Genomic DNA, 14,360 nt, shown 5'->3' on the forward strand with positions numbered 1-14,360 from the left:
TAGGAAACGAACGGGGTCAGATCAGGAAACACGCAGGAAGTGACATAGGTAGCCACTATCTAACATTTTCCTCTTACTATCTTAGTCTTTGTTCCAAAACAGAGGCTCATGATGGGCCATAACTCCATTTGGCATGTCTCAAACTTAATATAATAGTATACATACTTAACATAAATAATGCGTGCGAGAGGTGTCCGAGACAGGTCTTACCCATTGCTGCCATTGGTGCTATAGTGTATCCTAGGTTCACTGGAGGCCAGTTTAAGCAGCTCATTCCACTCCTTCTGCCACTCCTCCTCTGTGTACACCAGACCAGACTGTGGACACACACACTTCAATACACTGAAATGGAAGTTTTGACTGTAAACAATCCCTTGGACTAAGTTTCACATGGATCCAACCTAGTGAATCCCCCACCTCTTTGTTCTGCAGGGTCTGCTGCCACCTCCACCTGCGTCTCAGCGACTCCCTCTCCTGGCCGTGGTCCATCAGTGCATACAGAGACTTCCGCAGCATCAGGTCGCGGTCATGAAAGCCCCACATACCTGCAAGGCCGTACAGGCACATAGTATAAACAACACCATCTCAAAGAAAGGAAAACCAGTGGTTACATCCAAACCTTACTCAAGGCAAAAGGCAAGTTGTTTGATGTGGGAGTTGTGTTCTTAATTAGCCTTGTGTGCCATTATGGGCTGTAGCTTCAGGAATATCACAAATTAAGTCCAATTTCTAAGGATGGATTACAAGGCATTTTAGCTACAATGCTTACACCTCAATTGGATCCTAATTAACTGCTCTGGGCTAAGCCTCTCCAGTAGGACACTGACGCTTAGCTATAATGTGTACCACAATTATTCAAGGGCTTACTTCCGCTAACAATGAAGCTCTCATCATTGATTGACATAGCAGAGTATGACCTAACACGTTAGATTTGGATCTTGTTTGAAAGGCTATGACACTCACCCAATGACGCTGCATGTAACAGGCAGTTTCCGTCCCCACTCGTCGCCAATGGCAATAGACTCTGACAGTTAGGTCCCACCCGTGTCCACCAATTGAGTCGGCCTTAATGTAAACAGAACAGGCACTCGCGATTTCATTCACACTAAAAACAATTCAGCATGCACGTCTAGTACTGAGAAGCTATGGTGTAGACGGTCACCTACACGACACAATTAACAAGATTGCCTTAGAAGTGAATAAAGTCATTTATTTGTAATTGGTGGCAGCAGTGGGACCCGTGCAGTAAAACTCACCGGCGTGCTCTAGGGCCACCATCATAGATTGCTCGATGAGGTCCCTCTCGATGAAGCCACGAAAGTCGTCCCGGTACACGGTGAGGTCGGGCAGCTGGAATGTGCACAGAGGCGTGTCCAGAAGGGGCTCACTACTACAGTTGCCCGTACTGGAGACGTGTGACCGTGCCAGGGACACGATGGTAGAGCTGGCATGGGAGATGCCTCTCGATAGACGCTTCTCTGTGGCTGCGGAGGGAGGTATCACAAGAGAGAAAGAGGAGTTTAGGTTAGTTGTGGGGTAGGAAAGGGGTAGGAAAGAGAAATTGGACAAGGGGAAAGTATACAAGGAAGGCTGACTTGAGAATTGACAAACATAAAAAGTGAACTAAAAAAACAAAAGGAGAGGGTTCTAGTTCATCACAATGAGGAGAACAAGAGGACAACAGATAAGTGGTTGTAAATAAGTGACATTATGCCCAAAATATATATATTTTTACTTACCACTGTTCTCACCTTGCGGCACCTCCTCTTGACGGTGAAGAAGGGGCCGCCCCACTCTGGCCATCTCTTTCTCCGGGCCTGGGTATGTCCTCTCCTCAGCAAAAGAGTATGACAGGTTCCCAGCATGCACTTGTCGCAGCTGTTCAAAGTCACTGAGGGCAGCGGTGAGATCCCAGTTCTTCCCTGCAAATGGAAAGGACAAGTCAAACCTGACCGAAAAAGCCAACGCATTCTATAAAAGTCAGATCCACTCAACAGTCATTAGTATAAATATTTACCATACGTCAGAACCATAGCGACTGTTATGTGAAGGCCACTGACACATTCCATTGCTTGAGTAAATATTTGAATTTTGAGCACGTCTTGTCTCTCACCACCGTATAGCTACTGCAGTGCATTACATTTTGAACCCATATTCCTACCTGCAACTTGTGCTGCTGCTAGGCAACAAGAGTTGAGTCTCTTCTGGATTTAACGTCCTCCTTTTACATGATAGCTTACCTAACCAACAGCTCTAACTGGGAGGTGCACTGCTCAATGTATACCCCTCACTAGCAGTTGACCATAAAACCATCTATTTTACCCCAGAATGCCTTGCAACTCACCCTCTAGCAGGTCTCTGGCTAGTCCTGGCTCGGCTCCAGTGGAACGGACAAAGTCGGACAGGACTGCGTCCATATCCAAGGTCATGTGATCATGAATTTACAGGGCGGCATCAGGGTAGGAATAAAAAACAGGGGATCCGCCCTCCCCGACAAGACCACTGGACCAAGGGGAAGGGGGAGAGGGGCTCTTCAACTTGCCTTACACGTCCAGCCAAACCTAAATAGAATCAAAAAGAAGCAAAAACGGATGAAAATGTAAACCTGAATTGGCATCAAACTATGATCCATTTGTACAGCAGGCAGGTACTGTGTAATGTAACGTTATAGGACCAGGAAAAATGATTCAAGTGTGTTAAATGTAATCTTAACAACTAACACACAAAAAACCATAACCCCACTGACCCTTTCATAGTGCCCATGTGGAAGCCTGTTTTTGTAAAGGGCAACACCTCTGTGGAAAATTATTTTCCAGTTGACCCTTCTGCCTGGCCACGTCTCACTCATCCATGACCCCTGTTGTGGTAGGCTGCTCACAGAGCCGCTACACAAAGGTGTTCACATTTGCATTGAATCATGGCAACCTACACAGCACACTCCTAATAGCAAATCTTTACTTGTGCTATTGTGCACAGCCACAGATTCAGTTAACTGGCCGTCACTCCTATCACGATGGGCAATAAAGAATGCTTTACAAAAAGCACCACAGAAAAATGCTCATTGCAAAAAGTACTAGCATTGAATTAGGGAACCTTGACAGCTCAATTATAAAGTTGGCAAACATTTAAGGCCAGACATAAGACAGAAAAGCTCTACACAAGGACATTATTGAACTCGCCTTCAGTTGGAGGCGAGCCTTCCCTTTAAGAAACCATTCTGACTATAAACATGGCTCAGTCAGTGAACCTCCAAACTACAGGGCACAAAGAAGTCTCAAACAATGACCAGGGTTTAGAAAAAGTCCAAAACTGCAGCATACCATGGGTAATAGAAATCACATTACTGAAAAGAGGCATTGCTGGATCAGGCAAAATGCCATTTTACTATGGTAAGTGTGATAGGTTTTCAGTGTAGAAAATAGCAATGATGACCCCCAATCGAGACTGGGGAACAATACATTTTCTACAGATGGGCTATTGAAAGGAGAGATGCAGAGGGCAATCAATACAAGTGCAAGGATGACTGGAAATGTCCCTGACAGAAATAAGATGGGCTTCTAGTGTCAACATCTCAGTCCATAAGGTAGCCTAGTGTTTGGCTATAAGCACTGTGCCAATGTGACCTATAATACATTTAGCAAATATATAAAACACAACATGCAAACTGTTGGTCCCATGTTTCATGGGCTGAAATAAAAATCCCAGAAAAGTTCCATACAAAAACCTTATTTCTCTAAGATTTTATGCACAAATTTGTTCACTTCACTGTTTGTGAGCATTTCCCCTTAGCCAAGATAATCCATCCACCCGGCAGGTGTGGCATATCAAGAACATAATGCCACACACTCAAGTTGAGGGAGCGTGCAATTAGCATGCTGACTGCAGGAATGTCCACAAGAGCTGTTGCCTGAGAATTGAATGTTCATTTCTCTACCATAAGCTGCCTCCAATGTCGTTTTAGAAAATTTGGTAGTATGTCCAGCCAGCTTAACAACCGCAGGACCTCTATGTTTGGCTTCTTCACCTGCGGGATCGCCTGACGGAGGTGCTGAAGAGTATTTCTGGCTGTAATAATGCCATTTGGTGGGGGGGGAAACCAATTCTGATTGACTGGGCCTGGCTCCCCCCATGGCTACACCCCTGCCCAGTCATGTGAAACCCATTTCCTTATATGACCTGTAACTCTGGAAAACCTTTGAAATGTTTGCATGTTGCGTTTATATTTTTCGTTCAGTATAGATATCTGAATTGAGATTATGCTCTCTTTGAGCATACACTGCCTAAAGCAAGTAATTCAAATTCTTTTGGTACCCTAGTGTACATCTTAGAGTCTAAAACCCCATTTCCCTTCTATCCTCCTAAATGGTCAAATGTTCCACCTCTCATGTTATGTTATGAATGTGAGATAGTGACGTTCAAGCTTCAAACTGTGACTGGACTACTGTCCTTGTTACCTGCAGTCATCTAGCCCCACCCATGCCTCAGTGAACTCTTCACCACCGCACCTGATGAATCAGGAGTTCTCTTTCTTTTTTACACCCATCCCTCTCTCGCTCTCTTGACCCAGCCTCACTCGCTCTCCCCTCCTTACAACAAAGGCACACTGGCAGGCAAGATAAGAAAGGCAACAGGACAAAAGGTCTTTCTAAACCAGTGAATTTCCAATGCCCTCGTTCCAAATTCGGCCACAAAAAAAAAAAAAAAGAGAAAGACTTCTCTCTGCAGGGTCTCCAACACACTTGCGGTGTAGCAATTCACTGATGTTCACATCTCTTGTAATAGTCTTTTCCCAAAGCCGCTGTAACACACAGCTAGGAGCTGTGGACAGGGGCCAGCCTACCATTTAAAAAAACTATACAGTGCCTTCGGAAAATATTCAGACCCCTTGACTTTTCCACATTTTGCTACGTTACAGCCTTATTCTAAAATCGATTAAACATTTTTTACATTTTACTCAATCTACACACAATACCCAATAATGACAAACCAAAACCAGGTTTTTAGAAATGTTTGCTAATGTATAAAATATATTAAACTGAAATAACACATTAACATAAGTATTCAGACCCTTTACTCAGCACTTTTGGCAGTGATTACAGCACTGAGTCTTCTTGGTATGACGCTACAAGCTTGGCACACATGTATTTTGGGAGTATCTAACACTCTTCTCTGCAGATCCTCTCAAGCGTTCAGGTTGAATGGGGAGAGTTGCTGCACAGCTATTTTCAGCTCTCTCCAGAGATGTTGATCGGGTTCAAGTCCGGGCTCTGGCTACTCAAGCTACTTCTGCATTGTCTTGGCTGTGTGCTTAGGGTTGTTGTCCTGTTGGAAGGTGAACCTTCCAACTCGATCTCCCAGTCCATGCCACTGAAAAATATCCCCAGAGCATGGGGATATCCATGATGCACTGTAGGGATTGTGCCATGTTTCCTCCAGACGTGACGCTTGGCATTCAGGACAAAGAGTTCAATCTTGGTTTCATCAAACCAGAGAATGTTGTTTCTCATGGTCAGAGTCTTTAGGTGCCTTTTGGCAAACTCAAAGCGGGTTTTCATGTGCCTTTTAGAGCAGGGTGGCTTCCGTCTGGCCACTCTACCATAAAGGCCTGATTTGTGGAGGGCTACAGAGATGGTTGTTCTTCTGGAAGGTTTTCCCATCTGCACAGAGGAACTCTGGAGCTCTGTCAGAATGACCATCGGATTCTTGGTCACAATCCCTGACCAAGGCCCTTCTCCCCTGACTGCTCAGTTTGACCAGGCGACTAGCTCTAGGAAGAGTCTTGGTGGTTCCAAACTTCTTCCATTTAAGAATGATGGAGGCCACTGTGTTCTTGTGGATCTTCAATGCTGCAGACATTTTTTGGTACCCTTCCCCAGATCTGTGCCTCGACACAATCCTGGCTCGGAGCTCTATGGACAATTTCTTCGGCATCATAGCTTGGTTTTTGCTCAGACATGCACTGTCAACTTTGGGACCTTATATAGTCAGGTGTGTGCCCTTCCAAATCAATAGAATTTATCACAGGTGGACTCCAAGTTGTAGAAACATCTCAAGGATGATCAATGGAAAAAGGATGCACCTGAGCTCAATTTCGAGTCTCATAGCAAAGGGTCTGAATATTTACATATATAAAGGATTCCAAAAACCTGTTTTCACTTTGTCATCATTGGGTATTTTGAGTAGATTGTTGAGGATTTATTTTTTTTTTAAATCAATTTTAGAATAAGACTTTAACGTAACAAAACGTGGAAAAAGGGGTCTGAATACTTTCAGAAGGCACTGTTGACAAGAGGCTGTGTGAGTATACCCAGAATTCAAGAGATAGGTGTTGAGTTGAGTGGACAAGTACTTCTGGCCCTGGAGGTAGGTTAGTGTTTACACTAGTGAGAGAAGCAGAAGCCAGCAACACAATATCTTCCTAGGGCCTGGCTGCCATACAAAGCCTCTTGTTGTGTTGACTTTACTGCATCTCATAAAGATCATTTTATGACCTGATTGGTGTGAGGCACTATTACACCTACTGCTGGGAGTTGAGCAAACTAAGTCCTGCAAATAATGATGTATCAACGGACAAGCTAGTGCCAATGCCTGTTGGTAATGTGTCGCTCTGTGGACAGAATGTACACTGACAGACCAGTGGAAGGACTTTGTTATTCCCAGCCTCTAACATCAGCCATTCCTGTGGACGCACTCAGCTTCTGACTCATCAACCAGCAGGAGCTCCTGACAATGGGGTGAGGTGAGGTCCACAAAACTAGGGAAGGGTCCCACTAAATTATTCGTTGACAGCTGCTAGGGGTGATAAACCGACAAAGACAACAAATTAATGTCAATGTTGTGTCTGCAAGTATTGACAGCAACGTAAGCGATCCGGGGTTGAAACTGTCAGAATTTCCCAAAAATAGTTTCATTCAAGTTTAGGTTTTGTGAGAGACACACCTAAGCGATGGCCTGACTAGCATAATGGCTGTGTTGCCAGCACAGAGCAGTCAGTTGTGTGTGCAGGCCGACCATGCTTGTCTGAAAGGTTACATAATGGGGGGTGCTGAGCCTGGGAGAGGCCTGGATCACTGAAGCAGACATGGTCACCACGGCCTGCTGCAGCCATTGTGTGGGCCCCTGGAAGATTCATGGAGGTAAACAAGGGATGGAGAGACAACCTCCATTACAGTATAGGCTTCCAGCAGTGAAACAACTGCAGGCTAACCAAAACAAGAGACTTTCACGAGACTGAGAAGTCTAATTTAAGCATGTGAAGAACAGGCCTACTGCAAGTGATTTAGGAGAAACGAGAGTTGAGTGTAAGCACAGTCAATGCAGTGCTAATCTGACTTGGGCTAACAGGTTAGTACAAAGTTAAATGTCAGCAACCCAGAATCTCTGGCCAGCTACTCCATTAGGTTCTGGGTGGAGGACAGTGAGATGTTGGACTAGTGCGAGAAACAGATCCTGTTTGGTAGCTTCCCACCCCAACCTCACTATCTCGCTCTGCAAGCCTATGGGCCAAATATACCCTCCTGTTCCGAAATTCAAAATAATGTATGGTCTGGTGTAGGTGAACCCTTTCAAAAATCGTGATTCTTCCAAATAAACCATTTCACAAAACAGGCGCAACAGAAGAATTGTTCCACACTATCCTTCATATCCCAGTCTCCTGACAGACATTTTAATGTTTTTTTTGTTGTCACAAGAGACTAGTAGAAACCTAAAAATCAAACACTGAATCAATTGAAAATAGAAAAAAAGGATAGTGCTGCCTGCCACAATTTGAATGATAAATTGGACCCAAAAGTGGCATGGCCTGAAATCATGACACTAAATTATTAGTCACTGAAACAGCGGAGGCCTCCTTGGCATGTAGTTTGGGGCCATGTTGGTCTAACACATAGCTACAGAACCTGGGGTGGTGAGCCAGCTAAAACCAGAGAGCTGCTACCACAGCAGCTGAGAGCCACAGAAGAATACTAATGATATCATTCTGAACAGGAATAGGTATATAGAACCACTGCTTTAAACTGAGTCAGATATGATAGGAAGTAATCTAGCCTAAGATAAATGTTTAGCACAACAAGACCGAGAGACTAGGCTATAGTCTACTTATTAAGGGTGGGACTGCTCCAAATGCTTTGCCATGTCACATTGTGCATTCATGTAAGGTCACTCAATATGCCCTACATTACTTAAGTAGGCTTACACCAAGCCCTAGATGTGTTTTTTGCACTTGCTCCACTATAGGTCCATCACTTAGAAAACCTTGCCTATCAAGGCCTACAAGACATCCTGCTCCAACTTCCATCAAGCCTGGACAATAAATTAGGTCCAGCTGTACCAGGCACTCTTTCATGATAAATCTGCATAGCCTGTGGTAGCGCACATAGGGAGTATCAAGTATCCACAAGGCAGTCATAAACTGGTAGGCCTACTGCTAAGATGGATGCACAGGTCTGGAATGACCGATATTTCAGAATTTGTGACCTCTGCCAACCCTTTACATAGACGTAATCAGAACCTCGTTAAGCAAACAGACCCCATTTTGGGCCTACTATTAAAGGGAGTTCAACTTCCTGATTTGGCTTTGTTTAGCGACTTGGTCATTACATGCAACAGCCATGACTGAAGCCAAAGTAGAGTTGTCTTGGTGGGTGGTTTAATGTGGGTGTTTTCCCACGTGGCAGGCGTTTGTACATAACTTCAAACAGTTTAACCAGGTTGTGTCTTGAAGTTGCCTAGGTTAGTTAGTGCTAGCCAACTTCTTTAGTCAATAAGCAGGCTGGTTTGACATTGGATAGCCCATATCTGGGGCTAGTTAGGCACCGTCAATAGATTACACAATGTAAATGGGACAATATTTTCATGTTGCACATCTTTTAGTGGTCTCATTTAATGCCTCAATATTTGTATATGCATTTTTATACAAAGTTCATTTGAGGTTAAGTCATTAAAATTGGGAGCTACTGACATTTTAAAATAATTGTCCCATGTAGGCCTACGTTATGTAATTTACTGATATCCCTATGGTGTTAGTCCCCAACTATCGAATGTCAAACCAAATTGACCATGGGCATTACGAAGGGGGCTCGAGCAGCTACACGTACCCAATTGATGATTGCTTGTATTCTGCCAGCTGTGTACAGGATTGAAATACTCAACCCAAGGAAAACTGTTACAGTACCCTTTATTCTGTGACATACAATTTCTTCCTTTAAAATCTCAGTTTTGGACCAGATTGACTTTATGACCAAATTAAAATGGGCTTTTTAGGGGCAGTCACTTTTTAAAGTGAGCCCTCTATGCATCCTTACAAAATGAGAGTGATCTGCACTTCCAGTGAAGGGGGAGCAGGGTTGTTGCCTGTCACTAGTACACAGCAGAAGGACTTGCCATTTAATGTTTAGCCCACTAAGTCATTCATCATGTGAAACATGAACCTCACTTTCCAGTCGAGAGGGAGAGTAAGCTAGAGCCTGAGGCCCAATATGAAAACGGTAAGGCTAGCCACTATACCGGAAGATACTCAGGCTTTACAATTATATTGTTCCATTATCATCAACATATAGCCTAAAGTCAGCATTTTCCAAAGATGGACAATTGGGTTGTTCAATTCCCATTTCATGCTCAAGATGATGGATGACCACACCTCTAAATGAATCAGTTCTATTTTAGTTTAATCAAGGTTTCCCTGTGATCTCAGTGAGTGTGTAACACCCTCACACCACTGCTAAAACATGAGTGATGATATAGAAGGGCTGATAAGACAACCAAGGCTGTGTGAGTTGCGCCAGCGATGATAAATGTTGCCCAGTGGTAGGCCCATACCTCTGGGCTGGAGGAAAGGTGGAGAGGGGTTAGGAAATGGCACAGTAGTCCGAGGCACAGCAGCTCAGAGATGGCCATAAACGCTGGAACAACAGCTTAAGCTATTTGGTTTGACTGATTTATGAACTTTATGAAGTTGCATACTAGACCGTCGACTATAATCAGATAAGCTACTACCGTACATGGAAAACTTTTAGAGCATTTAAGGCTAGCCTAATCATTGGAATAATTCTGATTAACCACAGCTTTAAATATATATATTATGTGCAATAGCCCCAAGCCTTCCTTGTTTTGTACTAATAGTCCCTCATTCTGAGCAAGTCAAATGTACCAGGGATCAGTCAGAAACAGGATCAAGAGATCATAAAGTGACTAAACAGAGTACAGACACTTCACAACTAGAGGAAGTCAAACAATGTGGTGATTACTGACTGAAGCTGAGCCCACTTGCTCATTACATAACTGCACCGCTACGTCTGAGGCGGCCGAGTTTGTCTGGCGGAGGAATGAAGTAAAATCAAGCCCATTTACCCAGTTCCTCCTGAGCTTCAGAACCCTGCAACTACAGCTAAGCATACCGCACAGCAGCAACGGTCTTGTTGTACAAGTCAGCATAACACAGCTCAAGTAGCCTACTTCTTGCTTTGCATAGCTGTAGAAACGTAAAAAGGCAGGAGCCCTGGACAAAGAAGCCCAATCAAAGATTACAGGTTACACACTGCAAGGCAACGAATCGCAGGACATCATAAGAGACATAGCTGCCCAACATAATGCTACGCAACGTAACACCATGGTAGTCAACACAATGCAAATCATTGAGTGACCATTCAACACTGCCGCAGAAACACAGCAATGCCTGTGTCCAGTCAGGAGCCGAGAAGGCACTACTGCTCCTGTTCCACATCTTGCCTTTACAGGGGGGGGAAGAAATCATTTTTTTATTATTTTTTTAAATACTCCTGTTCTGCAAGCAAATTGGTGTGTTGCTAATTGTACCGTCAATGTTTTGTCCGTTTGGTTGAGTAAATGTGCTTAGTTCAGGTGGCGAGACTAATGTCTCCGGTTTTCAATGCCTTCCAGCTCTTAGCCAAATCAATATACACTGCTCAAAAAAAATGGAACACTAAAATAACACATCCTAGATCTGAATGAATGAAATATTCTTATTAAATACTTTTTTCTTTACATAGGTGAATGTGCTGACAACAAAATCACACAAAAATTATCAATGGAAATCAAATGTATCAACCCATGGAGGTCTGGATTTGGAGTGAAACTCAAAAGTAAAGTGGGAAAAAAACACACTACAGGCACACTACAACTTTGATGTAATGTCCTTAAAACAAGTCAAAATGAGACTCAGTGGTGTGTGTGGCCTCCACGTGCCTGTATGACATCCCTATAACGCCTGGGCATGCTCCTGATGAAGTGGCGGATGGTCTCCTGAGGGATCTCCTCCCAGACCTGGACTAAAGCATCCGCCAACTCCTGGAAAGTCTGGTGCAACGTGGCGTTGGTGGATGGAGCGAGACATGATGTCCCACATGTGCTCAATTGGATTCAGGTCTGGAGAACAGGCGCGCCAGTCCATAGCATCAATGCCTTCCTCAAGCAGGAACTACTGACACACTCCAGCCACAAGAGGTCTAGCATTGTCTTGCATTAGGAGGAACCCAGGGCCAAACGCACCAGCATAGGGGGTCTGAGGATCTCATCTCGGTACCTAATGGCAGTCAGGCTACCTCTGGCGAGCACATGTGGGGCTGTGCGGCCCCCCAAAGAAATGCCACCCCAGACCATGACTGACCCACCGCCAAACCGGTCATGCTGGAGGATGTTGCAGACAGCAGAACGTTTTCCACGGCATCTCCAGACTCTGTCACGTCTGTCACGTGCTCAGTGTGAACCTGCTTTCATCTGTGAAGAGCACAGGGTGCCAGTGGTGAATTTGCCAATCTTGGTGTTTTCTGGCAAATGCCAAACGTCCTGTAAGCACAAGCCACACCTGTGGACGTCGGGCCCTCATACCACCCTCATGGAGTCTGTTTCTGACCGTTTGAGCAGACATGCACATTTGTGGCCTGCTGGAGGTCATTTTGCAGGGCTCTGGCAGTGCTCCTCCTTCTCCTCCTCGCACAAAGGCGGAGGTAGCGGTCCTGCTGCTGGGTTGTGTCCCTCCTACGGCCTCCTCCACGTCTCCTGATGTACTGGCCTGTCTCCTGGTAGCGCGTCCATGCTCTGGACACTACGCTGACAGAGACAGCAAATCTTCTTGCCACAGCTCGCACTGATGTGCCATCCTGGATGAGCTGCACTACCTGAGCCACTTGTGTGGGTTGTAGACTCCGTCTCATGCTACCACTAGAGTAAAAGCACCACCAGCATTCAAAAGTGACCAAAACATCAGCCAGGAAGCATAGGAACTGAGAAGTGGTCTGTGGTCACCACCTGCAGAACCACTCCTTTATTGGGGGTGTCTTGCTAATTGCCTATAATTTCCACCTGTTGTCTATTCCATTTGCACAACAGCATGTGAAATTTGTCAATCAGTGTTGCTTCCTAAGTAGACAGTTTGATTTCACAGAAGTGGGATTGACTTGGAGTTACATTGTGTTGTTTAAGTGTTCCCTTTATCTTTTTGAGCAGTGTATTTAATTGGATTTGGACCATTTTCCCTGGTCAAATAACATTTGTTTAAGCTGGTCATTGGAGAAAAATCTATGAAATGCACAACCTAAGCCTGGAACATTTTCTGAGATGTCAGCCAATTGAACCATGAAAACCACTGACTTGAGTTTTAGTGAAAAATTGGTTTTCCATAGCAAAACAAGCTTTAGTTCGGTGTCAATGGCACAAACAGCCATTCTGTTACCAAACTTTTCATCTTCTCTGTTCTCCCTTCTCCAAATACGGTAACGCAACACAGGTGCAAGAGTTTGGGGAAACAAAGGATTGTTACTGGTTTCCCCTTTGAATTAGGCCTGGTCTTTTGGTCATCTACTATTCATTCATGAACTTGGAGATTGCAGTCTTGAACAAGGCTTGGACACCAGCTGAGGTAAGTAGTGTCACTGAATACAAAGACACTGCTCATGCGCTAACCAAAAGAGAAAGGGGGAGAAAGAAAGAGCTGATGTCAGAGATTCCATGGGATGACCACCCTCCGAGGGGGCATGTTGCTGGAGCCAGGGCTTAGAGATGTCCAGTCATCACCCAAAAATCTGCCCCTTTCACCCTTCCCAGGAATGGGAAGTTAAGGCTGGGAATTTTACTTAAATTCATCAAAAAAAGTTACCTTATAACAGTGAAATTTTTTTGTGGGATACACATAGGGCAATTCTAGGTCTTGTAGCATATTTTGGTTAAACTATCCCCAATTCAATAGAATTGCAAGCCTCTGCCTGCACAGTGCATTCTTCCATCACATGTGCAGTGCACTCTTCCATCACATGTACAGCTGATTCTCAAGATCTTGCACACTAATGAGATGCTATTGAGCCCACACTACTACACTGTCTGAGTCAAGGACTACGTGCTTTCTGGTAAACTTTGATTACAATACTGGGTGGGGTGAATATATTTTATATGACATGATTTTTTTGTTAACTAGTAAATAGTAGCCTACAGCAAAGTGTGTTTAAATCATTTCTAACATGTTAACAATTTCTGCTAGTTAGTTTGTTTTTGCTACCATGTGGGTTTTAGCTTGCTTGAGCCTGCTAACTGAGGAGTGTTAACGCACCTGTTTCCATACATGTTTCATTTTAAAACATTTATCTTACAAAGGAGGTATTTAATCTAACTGCTTAACTATTTATCTCTACATGAAATTGTATTTGGGGGTTTTTGTATTTTTTTTCTAATATTTACAGGAAAATGCCACGGGCACTATCTGATGTGTGGAAACATTTCATTGCAGCTAATGTAGAAGGAATAGCTGTGTACATTTGCGAATACTGTGCCAAATCATATGTGAAGAATGCAACAAAAGATGCAGAATCATCTGGCCAAGTGCATAAAGTTCCCTCAGCGCTCACAAAAAGCAACCTCTGATAAAAGTCCCTCTACTTCTATTCAAGGTGAAAATTATAAATCAGATACCTTATCGATAGCAACAGCTCATAGTCCTCCTGGAATCAGAAGTTTTTTTGACTCAATGGAGGAATGCTGATGGATGTCTTGCTCAAGCTGTGTATGCAACTGGTGCACCTCTGATGGTCACAGGCAATGTGTATTGGAAGAGATTTCTGAATGGAGCGGTGTATGCAGGGCGAAGAACAACCAGACATGCTTTATCTACTAATTTGCTGGATGCAGAGTTCAACGGCTCAAGTGAAGGTCAAGCAAATCATAGAGAACGCAGTCTATAATGCAATCATCTCTGGTGGGTGGTCGAATGTTCTTGGGCAAGGAATAATTAACTACATCATCTCCACACCTAAACCAGTATTCTACAAGAGCACAGACACAAGGGACAACAGACACACCGGTCTCTACATTGCAGATGAGCTGAAGGCAGTCATTAATGACCTTGGACCACAGAG

The 14,360-nt window shown here is 44.1% G+C and overlaps 1 protein-coding gene across 1 annotated transcript in view; it reads right to left on the reverse strand.

Moving 5' to 3' along the window:
* The window catches only part of LOC139392732 (OTU domain-containing protein 7B-like), a 30,568-nt gene that overhangs the window by 6,642 nt on the left and 9,566 nt on the right, over positions 1-14,360 (reverse strand). Inside the window, exons 2-7 of the mRNA XM_071140944.1 lie at positions 2,345-2,561; positions 1,740-1,922; positions 1,257-1,484; positions 964-1,065; positions 418-545; positions 211-317 (exon numbers count right to left, since the gene is read on the reverse strand). Coding sequence (XP_070997045.1) covers positions 211-317; positions 418-545; positions 964-1,065; positions 1,257-1,484; positions 1,740-1,922; positions 2,345-2,429 — 833 coding nt within the window. The 5' untranslated portion in view covers positions 2,430-2,561. The remainder of the gene's footprint in view (positions 1-210; positions 318-417; positions 546-963; positions 1,066-1,256; positions 1,485-1,739; positions 1,923-2,344; positions 2,562-14,360) is intronic.

This window comes from Oncorhynchus clarkii, chromosome 3 (assembly GCF_045791955.1).
Source record: "Oncorhynchus clarkii lewisi isolate Uvic-CL-2024 chromosome 3, UVic_Ocla_1.0, whole genome shotgun sequence".
NCBI lineage: Eukaryota > Metazoa > Chordata > Actinopteri > Salmoniformes > Salmonidae > Oncorhynchus > Oncorhynchus clarkii.